Source organism: Trachypithecus francoisi, unplaced genomic scaffold (assembly GCF_009764315.1).
Source record: "Trachypithecus francoisi isolate TF-2019V2 unplaced genomic scaffold, Tfra_2.0 Lachesis_group2, whole genome shotgun sequence".
Classification (NCBI taxonomy): domain Eukaryota; kingdom Metazoa; phylum Chordata; class Mammalia; order Primates; family Cercopithecidae; genus Trachypithecus; species Trachypithecus francoisi.
Genome location: NW_022681465.1, coordinates 17,347,070 through 17,361,122, shown reverse-complemented (window position 1 = coordinate 17,361,122; position 14,053 = coordinate 17,347,070). Strand labels below are relative to the sequence as shown.

The window sequence follows — 14,053 nt, the reverse complement described above, 5'->3', positions numbered from 1 at the left end:
CTTTCCCAGTAAGGTAAGAGCCAGACTATAGGTTACTCCCAAAATACTCAAAGATTTTTTTTTTCCTTTTTTATTTAACCATGTGTAATGTAACCCGTAAGAAGAGAACCAGGTTTGTCTGAATCCATTGTGCCATTAATGTCCCTTTGAGAATCAATTCCATTGCACTGGCCTTCACACATTCCACAGGACATTTCCTATATCGAGGCTTTCTAAACTATGAAATTGTTATTCATTACTCTGTGAGCTTTGGAGAATCAAGACATGGAAGAGACATCCTATGATACATCATGGCATCATGACATTAAATTGTCACCGGGTGTGTACCCAAACCATTAAATGGGACCATGAGATCATAAAAGCTACACTCTTTTGTAGGTAACACAAGGAGGGTCTGGGAAGGTTGGAAGTGACTTAAAAGCCAAACAAGTCACCAGTGGCAAAATCAGGACCGAAATTCGGTCACCATAAAAGCCAATTCCATGCTTGCTTCCGCATTACTGCTGTCTCATGGCACAATCCTCAGGTCGCCTTTCCTGGCTCTACCATGAATATGATAAAAATAAAAGTAGGAGATGGGATAGAACAGAATAACCATTAGTGGTGCCACAATTTACAAACAGAGGTTTCTATAAGAAACTGTCATTCATTTTTCCCTAGCCTTCAAGATCAAATCTATTGTCTTTTAATGTATTTTATTCAAAATCTTTCTTCTTCTTAAGTAGAATAATTAGTCACATTTTTAGAGGGTGCATATGCAGACACAGTAAGTTTTCAGTTTAACTTCTTCTGAGATAGTTTAGTGACATTGCCCTAGCTACTTTTTTCAACGAATAATGTTCACTTTTTTTTTTTAAATACAGGTGGGGTCTCACTATCTTACTCAGGCTGGTCCTCAACTCTTGGGCTCAAGCCATCCACCCGCCTCAGCCTCCCAAAAGTGCTGGGATTACAGGTGTGATCCACCGTGACTGGTCTGTTTTTTACTTCTATCCAAATATATTCAGAAAAATGGCCAATACAGTGCTCTGTTCTCTGATAAAGCAGCTATTGAGAGGGACTAGAGAAGTAAAAGAAACAAACAAAACACCCAATAGTCTTTATTACTTCTTTTTAATTGTTTAACTTTATTACTGTTGCACCATTTATACAATTACATATAATTTCAATGCATCCATTGTACATTTTTTTGTTTTTTTATTTGTTTTTTTTTTTTCCATTTTCCAATGAGTGGTGTGTTGGTGTCTGTGACACAGAATGGAAGAGAAACTGGAACTGCAATGAACGCAGACTTTTTTTTCATTTCCACTGACCAATAAACAGAACTACAGGTGCACCCAACCACGGACATGCATTAACTCGTCATGAGAAATCTAGGTAGGCTAAGTAGGATGAGAGAATGTTTGTCACTCCCAAAAATATCTGGAGAGGAAGAATGGAGGATTGGCATTGAGATCCATGTGGACAAGCTAAGTGGGCTCTGTCTGAAAGCTGGCATTCATCCACAACATTAAAAAAATATCAAAATAAGAAAGGCTGTAAATTAAAAGGAAAACACAGAAAATACTGCTCTCATAAAGATCTGATTGCCTTGGCACAGGCCAGTGGGCAGAATCAAACGCATCACTCCCAACTCCCATTGCAGAAGAAAAGCTATTCAACTCTCAGCGGTGGAGGAGTGCATGTGGCGGCAGTTTCAGGTACAAACGATGTACTGCACTTTCAGACGCGATCTTGGAAATCCAGGACTTCTTGGTAAAGTTGACTGAAGGTATATTAGATATTTCCCCACAAAAATACTATTTGGATTCTCCCACCCCCTCCCTCCCTTGATGGGACAACATCCTTTATTTTTCCTTGGGCAATACATATCATTACTTCCCATTTGAAACAAGTTAGTATAGGAGAGAGAGAGGAGAGATAGGAGAGATAGGAGAGGAGAGAGAGGAGATAGACAGAGAGATAGTGAGAGAGAGAGAGAGAGAGGAGAGAGAGGAGATTGTTTTAAGTGGTATTATTTTTCCTATAGGCTGTCCTTGTCACTCTTTCACGGCTACGGTTTGATCGGAATTAGCTGCCGGGGCCTCCACCGGCTTGGGCTCTTCTGCGGAGGCTGCGGGGGCCTGGGCCTTGGGTGTGGAACTAGGCGCTTCCGTGGCTGCGGGGGTCTCCTTGGAAGAGGGGGCAGCCTCCGAGCTGCCGGGTTTTGAGTCTGAAGCGGGGGCCCCGTCACTTTTGGTCTCCTGGGCGGCAGGAGCTGCGGGCGCCTCAGTCTTTTTGGGTTCCCCTTCCTCCTTGCTGGGCTCCTCCCCGGCAGCAGGGGCCGCGCTCTCGGCCGGGGCTGCGGCGGCCTCGGCAGCTTTGGGGGCCTCGCCGCCCGCAGCGGGGCCGGGGGCCGCCTGCTCCTGCTCGGGCGCCTTCGGGGGCTCAGCCTTGGCCTCCGCCGCGCCCTCCGTCTTCTCGGGCTCCGCCTTCGGGGCCTCCTCCTTGGCGGCCGCCACGTCCTTCTCGCCCTCCTTCTCCTCGGCCTTGCCCTCGGCGTCCTGATCGGGCTTCTCCTTGCCCTCCTTGGCCTCGGCGGGCTCCCCGGCAGCTTGGGGCTCGCTCTCCTTCGGGGTCCCCTCCTCTTCCGTCGCCGCGCCCTCAGCCTTCTTGTCTTTGTCCTTGGCTTTCTCGTCGTTCACATTGTAGCCCTTCTTCTTCTTGCTGAGCTTGCCTCCCATCTTGGAGTTCTGGAAGCAAACACAAAACAAAACAAAACGGGGGTTACTACACAAGTGTGGGGACCACAAAAAGCTGCATTTTGCAAAGCAAGGGGTTCTGGGCCTGCTGCACTGCACACCCCAAAGGGGTGGCATGGTAAACTGTAGTTACACACAGTTAAGTTCAATTTATTCATGTATTTACTTTTGAGACAGGGTCTCGCTGTGTTACCCAGGCTGGAGTGCCATGGTGAGATCTCGTCTCACTGCAGCCTCCACCTCCTGGGCTCAGGGGATCCTCCCGCCTCAGCCTCCCGCACAGCTGGGCCCACAGGTACATCCACCATGCTCGGGTAATCAGTTAAATTATTATATTACACTGTTATTACACAATTGAAAGTAAAAAAATTAAAAATCCAAAACATTAAAGAGCTCAGTTAAGCGAGTTCTGCCATAATTTTAAATGAGTTTTTAAAACAATGAGTCAAGAAATTAAGGAGCTCAGTTGTGGAGCTTCTAATCATAGCCAGTTGAGGGAATAAGCTGAGATCAAAGAATCAGTGATTAGAGGCAAAGCTTGTCAACCCTTGAGAGGAGGAGCACTATCTGTTTCTCATCTGCCATCCCATGTCTGATGCAAACACCAAGCGTGGAACAGGCGTGTGCAGCATGGCAGGGGCAGCCATCTTAGACCCAGGCTAGAGCTACAGAAAGGCGTGGCAATTTTAAAATGCTTGCTGGAGAAACTGCATAGCTGTAATAAAGCACAAATCACAGATTTCTAGAAAATAATCTCAAACTACAAACTCTCTCTGCTACATATGTGTGTGTTTTGTATCAGCAAACACATCTTCAAACCGTAAGGTAAACAGGATTCAGTCTTATCTTCTTACCAAGCAGGGGCAGTTATGAAAACGCCAGTGTCTCCTGCTGGCTGTGTCTGACATAAATTCATTTCAAGGTATTTTCAGCTTAAAAAAAAAATAGTTCCGTAGTAACATAAAATTGTTCTTCATTATCAATTTCCTGGTTACAATTCAAACTATAAATGCACGTTCAATGGTCATTAACAACCGTCTTGAGGCTGCTGCACAAGACGGTTCATTCTGGCACAAGAGACCCTATTTGTATTTGAATCTTGAATTTCTCTCCACTGAAAACCAAGCATTAAACCAGATAATAAATTATAAATTTATATATAATAAATTTCTTCCAGAACCATGGCCATAGCTAAACAGGCTCTTGGTGTCTTTTTTTTTTTTTCCTTCAAGTCCATTTTTCTGTCACCACACATCAGTGAAAACCTGCTGAAATGTTGCTTTTGCAAAGAAAATTGGTTGCTTTTCCTGGATGAAGCATGGCAGAAATCACATTATACTATCCTCCTTTGTCCCACAAATGAGAAAAGCCCAGGAGAGGGCGTCAGCCTCGCACTAGACCCCAAGGAAGGTTAGAAAGGGCAGGGGGGACCACCTGGTTTTGCCCAGGTCAGGTCCACTGGCAGAACTGTACACACTCCTTTGCCAGCTTTGCAAATATACACATCCCTCATTTAGAAGAGAAAGATTTGCTGTTTATTTATTACCTCCTTGGAATCAAGATTCGTGACAGTAAAAAGTCGAGTTTTGGGTGGAAGAAAATGATTCTTCAGTCAAAATTTTTCTCACCACTCTATATGCTAATTTATCTGGAATGACTTCAGTAGTTGGGGAAAGAGAAAAGCAATAAACTGAAATTTGACTAAAATACTATTTATATTCTCAAGAAAGGTCTTTATGATGTTACCTAAGATTCTTACATGTCCTTCTTTTTAGAAAAGGGAGGGGCAATGAGTCATAACCTGCTTCAGACAGGCTCTACTGGATTTAACTTTTGATTATTTCTCCCTCAAAAGGAGAAACACACACATGTGGCAAAAAATACAATTAAATATACTTTCATCCTATAAGCAATCACACAGCAGTACATGAAAATATAAAGAAATAAACTGGATCAGTATTTTAAATTGTAGATTATAACTCTTCCATAGAATTCTTGTCAGTATGCACAAATGGCCTATACCAAATAAAATTTCAGCTCCAATATTTCAAGATACATTTGGGTCCCTTAGGTTGAGCTAAATAAGAAACAGGAAACCTAACAGGTCTGCCTTTAGGATCTTCTCTCAATCCAGTAATAGAAACCCATACACCAACTTAGAAATTACAGACACTAAGATAAAGTGCAAACATAGGGGGTACTGTCAGCATAACATGGGTGCTGCTTTCCGACACCAACAGCATGAAATTCTATACAGCAATCCCCAGAGGTTTACAGTCATGTTGGGTTACAAACCTAAAATCTGAGTTACTAAAATTGGCTTCTCTGACACACAGTTAAGGCCACATTCGAGTCTTTGTTTTATGCCCAGCTGCGATTTGTTTCTGGGTCAAAAATGAACACACATAATCAAGTTATAAGTAAGAAAGTATGTCTCAATCCAGTTTGTTTTTCAAATAAAGTTAACAAACGCCCCTGGCGTTTTCCTAATTTACCTCTACTGGTTATACTGAGGTATCAGAGGGAGGCTCATAGGACCCACCTGAACCCTAAAAAGGCAGGCTTGTCTCATTATTTCCCAAGACCATATGGGTGAAGACCTTGCTTACAACATCTATTAACTGTTTCCTAGGTATCAAGCACAATCCTACTCACAAATATATTACATACAATATGTAATCTCAACAGCACCATGGGGTAGTATGCTATTCATTCACCTTCTTCTTTTACCCATAAGGAAATCCTACTAGCTGAGTTCGTGGAGCTGTACTACAAGCAAAGGCCAAGTCCAGCAAAATTCAGTAAGGCAGGAAGGCACCAGAGAGGGGGTAGAAGGAACTCCGCTGAGAAGCCGGCAACGGGGCAAAGCTCTCAGCCCAGTAATGTTACACACCTGGGTTACAAGGATGGTGCTACCTGGGGTAGCTCAGAAGTTGAGGGAATAAGGAAGAAATTCAGTATTTCGAGTATCCTCTGCCTCTCAACATTTCATCTTCCTATTTGCCAGAGGAGCTTTTTACCAAGAGAAAGCAATGAGCACACAGTTTAATGATTTCATTCCTTTCTTTCTTTTCTCTTTTTTTTCTTTTAGACAGAGTCTCAGTCTGTCACCTAGGCCGGAGTGCAGCAGCAGCACAATCTGGGCTCACTGCAACTTCCGCCTCCCAGGGTCAAGCAATTGTCCTGCCTCAGCTTCCCAAGTAGTTGAGATTACAGGAGTCTGCCACCACGCCCAGCTAATTTTTGTATCTTTAGCATAGATGAGGTTTCACCATGTTGGCCAGGCTGGTCTTGAACTCCTGACCTCAGATGATCCGCCTACCTCGCCCTCCCGAAGTGCTGGGATTACAGGTGTGAGCCACCATGCCCAGGCGGTTTCACTCATTTCTGTTACTTCTAATTTTGCAAGAAATCATTTGGTACAGAAAGTTAGACATTGAAACTTCTAAGATTAAAATAAAGCAGTTAAAAAAAATACGGCAACAGGTAATCCATGCTGAAAGTCACTAAACCAAAGCTCTGCTGAAAGGGCCGAGACTGACTTTGCGTTTCTCCACAATTAGGAAATTCACTAGAAACTGAGCAGCACAGCAACAAAATTCAGACCAATGCTGAATGCACTGACCTCAGCTCTATGTGTTTATGTATTAACCAAACACTAAAACTGACCTCTGTTATGACATCTCAGAAAAAAGCAAATTCTGAAGCTGTCCTTTAAAGACTGGGTGTGGTGGCTCACACCTGTAATCCCAGCACTTTAGGAGGCCGAGGTGGGTGGACCACTTGAGGTCAGGAGTTCAAGACCAACCTGGCCAACATGGCAAAACCCAGTCTCTACAAAAATTACAAACATTAGCCAGGCGTGGTGGTGCGCACCTATCATCCCAGCTACTCAGGAGGCTTGAACCCGGGAGGCGGAGGTTGCAGTGAGCCGAGATCAGCCACTGCACTCTGGCCTGAGCAGCAGAGCAAGACTCTGTCTCAAAAAAAAAGCAAACAAACAAAAAAGCTGTCCTTTAAAGAAAATTCGATGCCACAAGGGCCAAAATGACAGGCTTACCGATTAATATTGGCATAGAAAATAACCATAAACAGTAGGAGAGAGAGGAATTTCACTGAGTTTAATCTGGTAAATATTGGACAAGAACTGAATTTCAAGGAGACTTTGGACATTGGGTCATGGCAGGGTATAAAAATCCCACCTCCACAGCACATCCACCCAGAATCCCTGGGCAAGTTATTTAATCTCATTGTCCTTTCGTTTCCTTTAAAATAAATTTTTTTTAAAAATGTCAATTTCATGGGAATTTAATGTGAGGCCATGTGAGTACAACATTTTACATTTCCAGGGCCTGCAAAAATGTTAGTTCCTTGCCCCATCATTTAATTTGAAAATTCTTAGATAATTCTTTGCTTGTAAACTCCAACAGAATAGTTAGAACACAGGTTCCACACACCAAGTTCTAGAATCAGGAATCTGAAGCACCACAATGAAAATAACATTTAACATCTTTTTAAAATGTTTAATGTTATCAGAAAGATGTTTGGTATATGTGTTCCATGCATGCCCCTGCTGGTTCTATTTGCAAAAGAAGTTTTTACAGTTATCTGTTGTCACCATACTGTAAAAGTAAAATCTCTACTTCTTCGATCTGAATATTTTACCTACTTAAGATTAATATTTTACCTGTTAAATATGTTAACAGTCCATTCTACCAAGAAATCAGTTTCTACACAGAGATTAAAAACCAGATTCGTTATTTCCACTCCTCCCAGTTAGAACAAGTATTGGAGTGATCAGAGAAACAGAAGAGGGGGCTGGTGCGGTTGCTCATGCCTGTAATCCCAGCTCTTTGGGAGGCCGAGGCGGGCGGATCACCTAAGGTCGGGAGTTCGAGACCAGCCTGACCAACATGGAGAAACCCCGTCTCTACTAAAAATACAACATTACCCAGGTGTGGTGGTGGTGCACGCCTATAACCCCAGCTACTCGGGAGGCTGAGGCAGGGGAATCGCTTGAACCTGGGAAGTGGAGGTGGTGATGACTCCAGATTGCCCCATTGCACTCCAGCCTGGGCAACAAGAGCAAAACTCTTGTCTCAAAAAACAAAAATAAAGAAACAGAAGAAATGTAATTCCATTTTTTGCTGTCCCCTCACCGCCTCTTCATCACTTGGTCCAAGGAAACAAGAGAAAAGTGTTTTGATCACCAAGATAGAAAAGGAATCCCAATTCTTTTACTCATTTAATGCCTCAAATTTCATATGTAAAGGGCAAAAACCTGGTCTGCACCTTATCTTGGCTAATAAGCTAAACACACTATGTTTATGAGAGAAGCTAACATTGTCAAATACCATTTTGTTTTGCCACTTCCAACAGAAGAATATTGTTCTGTTATCATATGTCAAATAGCTTAATAAAGATACTAACTTATGGCCGGGCGCGGTGGCTCAAGCCTGTAATCCCAGCACTTTGGGAGGCCGAGACGGGCGGATCACGAGGTCAGGAGATCGAGACCATCCTGGCTAACACGGTGAAACCCTGTCTCTACTAAAAAAATACAAAAAACTAGCCGGGCGAGGTGGCGGGCGCCTGTAGTCCCAGCTACTTGGAGGCTGAGGCAGGAGAATGGCGGGAACCCGGGAGGCGGAGCTTGCAGTGAGCTGAGATCCGGCCACTGCACTCCAGCCTGGGCGACAGAGCGAGACTCCGTCTCAAAAAAAAAAAAGATACTAACTTACATCTTTAAAATCCCCCACAACTATCTTGTGACTAGTTTTATTCCCTTCCACCTTATAAAAACCAAGCCTCCATCTAATTAATCTCATCTGGCTAGAAACATATATTCTGGAAGAAATGTGCTAAAGTTCTGCTTTTTGGTGAAGACAGAAGAGAATGGGCTATTCGAGTACCATGAGTTGATCAGAGCAACCTGGGCTGGAAAGCAGGAAAATCAGAGGGAGGCCTGGAAAGGTCAGAGGGAGGGTTGGAGGTGGTTAGTCATCACATCAGCCTGGTCCTTTTTTGCCTTCACCTGCCAGGAAACTCAAAAAGCATTTGCATCTGTGGAATACATACCTCTCACCTTCTGAGTCTCACTTCCTATAACTGATGTTAGCTTAGACTACACACTCAGTCCTGACACAAATCTTTCTTTGCTTATTGGCAGCAAATCCTGTTCCCTAATAAATGAAAGCATACATTTATGAACGTTCGTGAAACTTCTAAAGACGAGTTTCTCTAACTTCTTTATGCCTAGGAAGCCACATAAAAGAGCAACTTCATCGCTAGGTAGTCAAGGTAAGGCGAAGCTTTTTTGTTTGTTTGTTTTTGTCCTCAGAGACAACTACACTTTAGTTTCTTCAGAGGACCTGGTTAAAAAATAAAGAAAGAAAAATAAAGAACGAACATATGGCCTAAAAAATAGGTTTTAATTCTTCCTCCAAAGCAAATTAAAACAAGTCTATTGAGTCTTAGAGCTAACAAGTATTTCTTATTTTACAGAAGAAAATCCTATTTATAAGATTAACATTCAACTTTATAGAAGGAAAAAAATGTGGTCCTATGCATTGCTATAATAGGAAACCAAAAAAACAAAAACAAACAAACAAAAAAACCCAGTAAATTGGTTCTTACTATTGAAAGCTTAAATTTAATATGAAAATTTCTTTGGGAGAGTAAAGGTGAGAAATAATTTGAAATCTGATGTTATAATGAAGACACTCTGTAATAAAGACAATCTCCTCTACCAAGTTTTCCAATTGCTTGTTCCTTTTTCTCCAGGAAGCCTGTCAGGGAACACAGAAGATACTCCTTATCCATTCAAATCTTCTGCTGTGTTTATTTTGTACACAGAATTCACAGGATGCACTGGGTCCAAATCCCTTCTGTACACACTTAATAGCTAAGAATTTCACTAAACCACCACAGTTCTTACAAACTGTAATAGGATCCCCTCTGTACACACTTAATAGTAAATAATTTCACTAAACAACCATGATTTGGCTGCTGACATGACCAGCTCATCCAGAACTTTCCTAATACACACTTACATTTTTTCTTACCTTAAACCATTCCAATAGCACAGCCTACTGTATTAAAATTCAGTCTTTCAGTTTGAGAAAATAAAGGTGGAAGAGTAGATAGCAAAATGCCATATTAAGAAAAAAATAAATTATGAAATATTTTATTTGTTTGACTTGTGTCAAAAACAAGCCACCTAGCACTCAGTATGAAGTGTGCTAAAAATGGTAGGTGTGCTGGGGGTTGGTCTCCACTGTCAACAAACTGCTATGAGACTCAGTGATTACCCTCTGGATCTCAAATTTCCTAATCAGTAAAACAAAGATACTTAAAGAGCATTCTCTTTCTAGGGGGAAAAATAATTTTATGAATGCTTCTGGCCCTAAATAAAATGCAATGCAAGATTTTTTAAAAAGTGGTATTATCAATAGAGTTAAATATATCTGCTGATCACTATCATAAAAACATATCATCTTACACCCTAAAGATTAAATTGACAACCAGCTGCTATTACTATGATTGGATGTCTTCATACATCATTTCAATATGTGAAGTTTGCTGAAAATTAGAAATAAAAAAATGATTTTAAAAAGCAAAAAAACAAAAAGGGGGGGGCGCTGGGAGCAGTGGCTCATGCCTGTAATCCCAGCACTTTGGGAGGCCAAGGCGGGAGGATCACAAGGTCAAGAGTTCAAGAGAAGCCTGGCCAACATGGCGAAACCTTGTCTCTACTAAAAATACAAAAATTAGCCAGGAGCAGAGTGGCATGTGCTTATAATCCCAGCTATTTGGGAGGCTGAGGCAGAAGAATCGCTTGGACTCGGGAGGTAGAGATTGCAGTAGGCTGAGATGGTGCCACTGCACTCCAGCCTGGGGCCTGGCAACAGAGCAATACTTCATCTCAAAAAAAAAAAAAAAAAAGGGCAAAAAATTACAAATAAAAATGGTAACATGACATCCAAATATTTATTAAAGCATAGAATGTTTTTTAATGTTTTCAACTATATTTAGAAAATATTTTCAGAATCGTGTCAACTCTGTAAGGAATGAGTCAGGATGGAATGGCTCACTGAAGACATCTCAGATAGAGTCATAACTGTCAGAAAAGCCAGATTTCATCAGCTTCGCTCACGCAGAACTAGTTCACAGTGCCCTGGTGGTGGAAGACACTCGGTTGTTTCCCCTTTACCTACTTTGCTGGGTCATCTGCCAACCAGTGGTGGTCCTGCTTTGCAAGACCTGCCCTGTGCCCAAGCTATTTGAGCAAGCATGCTTCCTGAAAATAACCAAACTGTCTTTTCCTTTTATGCGATGCTAAGTAATATCAGCCTACAGATACTTTAAATTATCCTTTCAAATACAGTTTAAATCAGTCTCACAAGGGCTAATCACAATTCTCGAAAACTAATGTGATATTCCGTTTAGTGTCAAGTAGAAATGTTGAGAAAAACAAAGTGTGAAAAGTTCTCAGGCCCAAATTTCTAGCACAATATAACCACTTACAAAACCAGGGTAAATCACCATTTTTACAGAGCTATCCACAGGCAACATTTTGAAAGATTATGTTTGGAGTTCCTGCATTGGAAAGAGTTCCAGGTCAGATACAGCTTTTTTTTTTTTTTTTTTTAAAGACAGAATCTCGCTGCTGTCACCCAGGCTGAAGTGCAGTGGCGTGATCTCGGCTCACTGCAACTTGCACCTCTCGGTTCAAGTGATTCTCGTGCCTCAGCTTCCTGAGTAGCTGGGATTACCTGTGCACCACCACACCTGGCTAATTTTTGTATTTTTAGTATTTTAGTAGAGATGGGGTTTCACCATGTTGGCCAAGCTGGTCTCAAACTCCTGACCTCAGGTGATTCGCTTGCCTCAGACACCCTAAGTGCTGGGATTACAAGCATGAGCCACCATGACCCGCCCCAGATATAGCTTTTAATGCCAACTTTAGGAATATCAACAAGGAGGTCATAGTGAATTCAAACACAATAAGCCGAAGATTCATTACTCTTATATGAACAAGAGCAAGAGTGAGAACGAGCTAAGGAGGGAGGGAGACAAAACAGAGCAAGCAAGAGAGGGAGAGGTGGGGAAGGAACAGAGATAACGCCTCTCATTTTGAATAAATTCTCTTTTCATCCTCCTTAAAATTGCTTTTTCTGAAAATCTACTCCTCCACCAGACATAATCTTTTTCTGCATTTTTAGCTTATGGAAATTGAAGCCACATAAACTGTTTCTTAAACTTCTCTTCTAGCAGGACACTGTCAGAGGCACCCCAGAGTGAAAATTTCCCGCACTGTAGGATTTAGATCGTATCTCCATTCTGCCCCAAAGTGACAGCAACAGTGTATGAACTGGGAATCCCAAGTGGGTGGTGTCCCTTGCTCTCTGATGCTGCCAGAGGAACCCAATTTGACCAACTGCTGTGGCAAGTGGGGTCACTGAGCTGACCTGGTCTTCAGCAGGACTTATCATGCCCTTAATAGAAGACACTTCTACCCCTTGCAGTGACTAAGGGTTCTCAAATCCCTTTGCTGGTATCAAGTGAAAACGCATGGGTCAGTCCTGCTGCCTATGCATTCTTTGGGTTTGGGTCAAGACACCTGCAGTATTTAAAGACACATAAAGGCACAACCCTATATATCAGAATGGTATCTAATTCACATTTGAGCTGAAAGTTGTTCTAACAGCTTTCCAATGAAATGTGAGCTTTCAGGGAGCTATCATTTATTACTTCCTTTCTTTAGTCTTTTAAATAGAACACTTATTAAATAGGTTGTTTGGACATAGGAGAGCAAGAAAGGGAGACATGTTGGCTCAAAAGGACTATCAAGTAGCAAAAACAATAGTGCTACCATTACCACCTTTAAGAGGATTTCAGTGCTTTGTGGCACGTCTAAGTGATGACATGGCATCAGGCTTCCAAAAGATGCCCTCTAGAGACCAGGGTCATCCAAAGAGCTCTCAAGAGCCCTTCTGCATTTTGATGGCAAGCAAAATCATTGGTAATTAAATGCTAATGCTTATCTCAGCCTACATACTTAATTTGAGAAGGTTTGATATGCAGACGCTCACCATTTGTGGACTGTTAAAACTTCATTTCAGTAGCACTTTGTTGGTTATATCCATTACTTAATATGTTATCCAAGTCTTTGCATTAAATGGGTTTTTGGATGAAAAATTCAAGTCCCCAATATACCATTGCCCTTCTTCAGAAAATGCAACCTTGCACAATGACACAATTTCCAGGAGTTATCCACCCCCAGGCCAAGGGGGTTACATGCACTGTGTCCTTCCCATAATTACCACATACTCCACGACATCTCCAATTTGACTTTTCATTAACACGATTTTACATTTACGTTGCTCTGTCAATGGACAACAACATGGTTCTGTAATGTAATAAGAATCATTAGCATGCATTAACTGCTAGATAAAATAAGAAAATGATATCAAATTTCTCCACATGATCTGAAAGTTACTATGTTCACTACTTTACATGCCATTCCTATTTATATCTTCTTTCCCTGGATTATTACAATATCTAAGCACTTCCTATATAGGGCAGTTTGAATCATACAAAGGTCCTATCCACTACAAAGTGTTCTACTTTGAAAATGCAAATTTGGATTTATTACCATTTCATCTAAAACCAGAGGAATAAAGTTATTAAGGATGAGATCAGACAGATGATAATGGAGAAGATGGCTCCAAGTCTATAGCAAAACCCAACATAAATATGCAACAATATGTGTCAGAGACTGGAGTGTTATTTCTGGTTTGATTGCAGCTTCATCATGCAATCAAGACAAGAAGTCATCTCCTTTTCATTCTGTTTCCATCTTATAACCAGAAAAAAATACATCTGCTTACAAAGATGCAGAGAACGAATCAAAGTTTCATGACAAAGTTCAGTACGTGGCTGCAGCATATTAACTGTGTACCCTTGAACAAGCAACTATCATCTACTAATTCAGAGCTGCAAATGTTAACAAGGATTATATACCAGCCAATTCACTAACAATTTTTTTTAAGTAACACATAAACTTACAACTGAGTTGCATCTACATGCAAATCCATCACCAACAAGTTGGGTTTATAATTATGCAAGTGAAAAGAATGCAAGTTATTGGTCAAATCTACCTGAAGCAAATGTTGGAATAAGAGGGAAAAAATTCTTTTTTATATAAAGAAAATTTTTTTTTTTTTTTTTTTTTTTGAGACGGAGTCTCGCTCTGTCGCCCAGGCTGGAGTGCAGTGGCTGGATCTCAGCTCACTGCAAGCTCCGCCTCC

General features: G+C 41.5%; 1 protein-coding gene across 5 annotated transcripts in view; it reads right to left on the bottom strand.

Annotated features, from left to right (window-relative positions):
• Positions 1-1,109: 1,109 nt before the first annotated feature.
• Positions 1,110-14,053, bottom strand: part of BASP1 (brain abundant membrane attached signal protein 1) — a 62,234-nt gene continuing 49,290 nt past the window's right edge. The window contains exons 2-3 of one of the 5 annotated variants that reach the window (XR_004429671.1): positions 1,987-2,732; positions 1,110-1,955 (exon numbers count right to left, since the gene is read on the bottom strand). Coding sequence is in view for 4 of the 5 variants with exons in the window: in XM_033178836.1 (XP_033034727.1) it covers positions 2,040-2,723 (684 nt within the window). In the remaining variant the exon portion in view is untranslated. Of the gene's footprint in view, positions 2,733-3,938; positions 3,945-14,053 lie in introns of those variants that run through there. The other 4 variants (XM_033178836.1, XM_033178837.1, XM_033178835.1 and 1 more) reach the window with 4 other exon arrangements.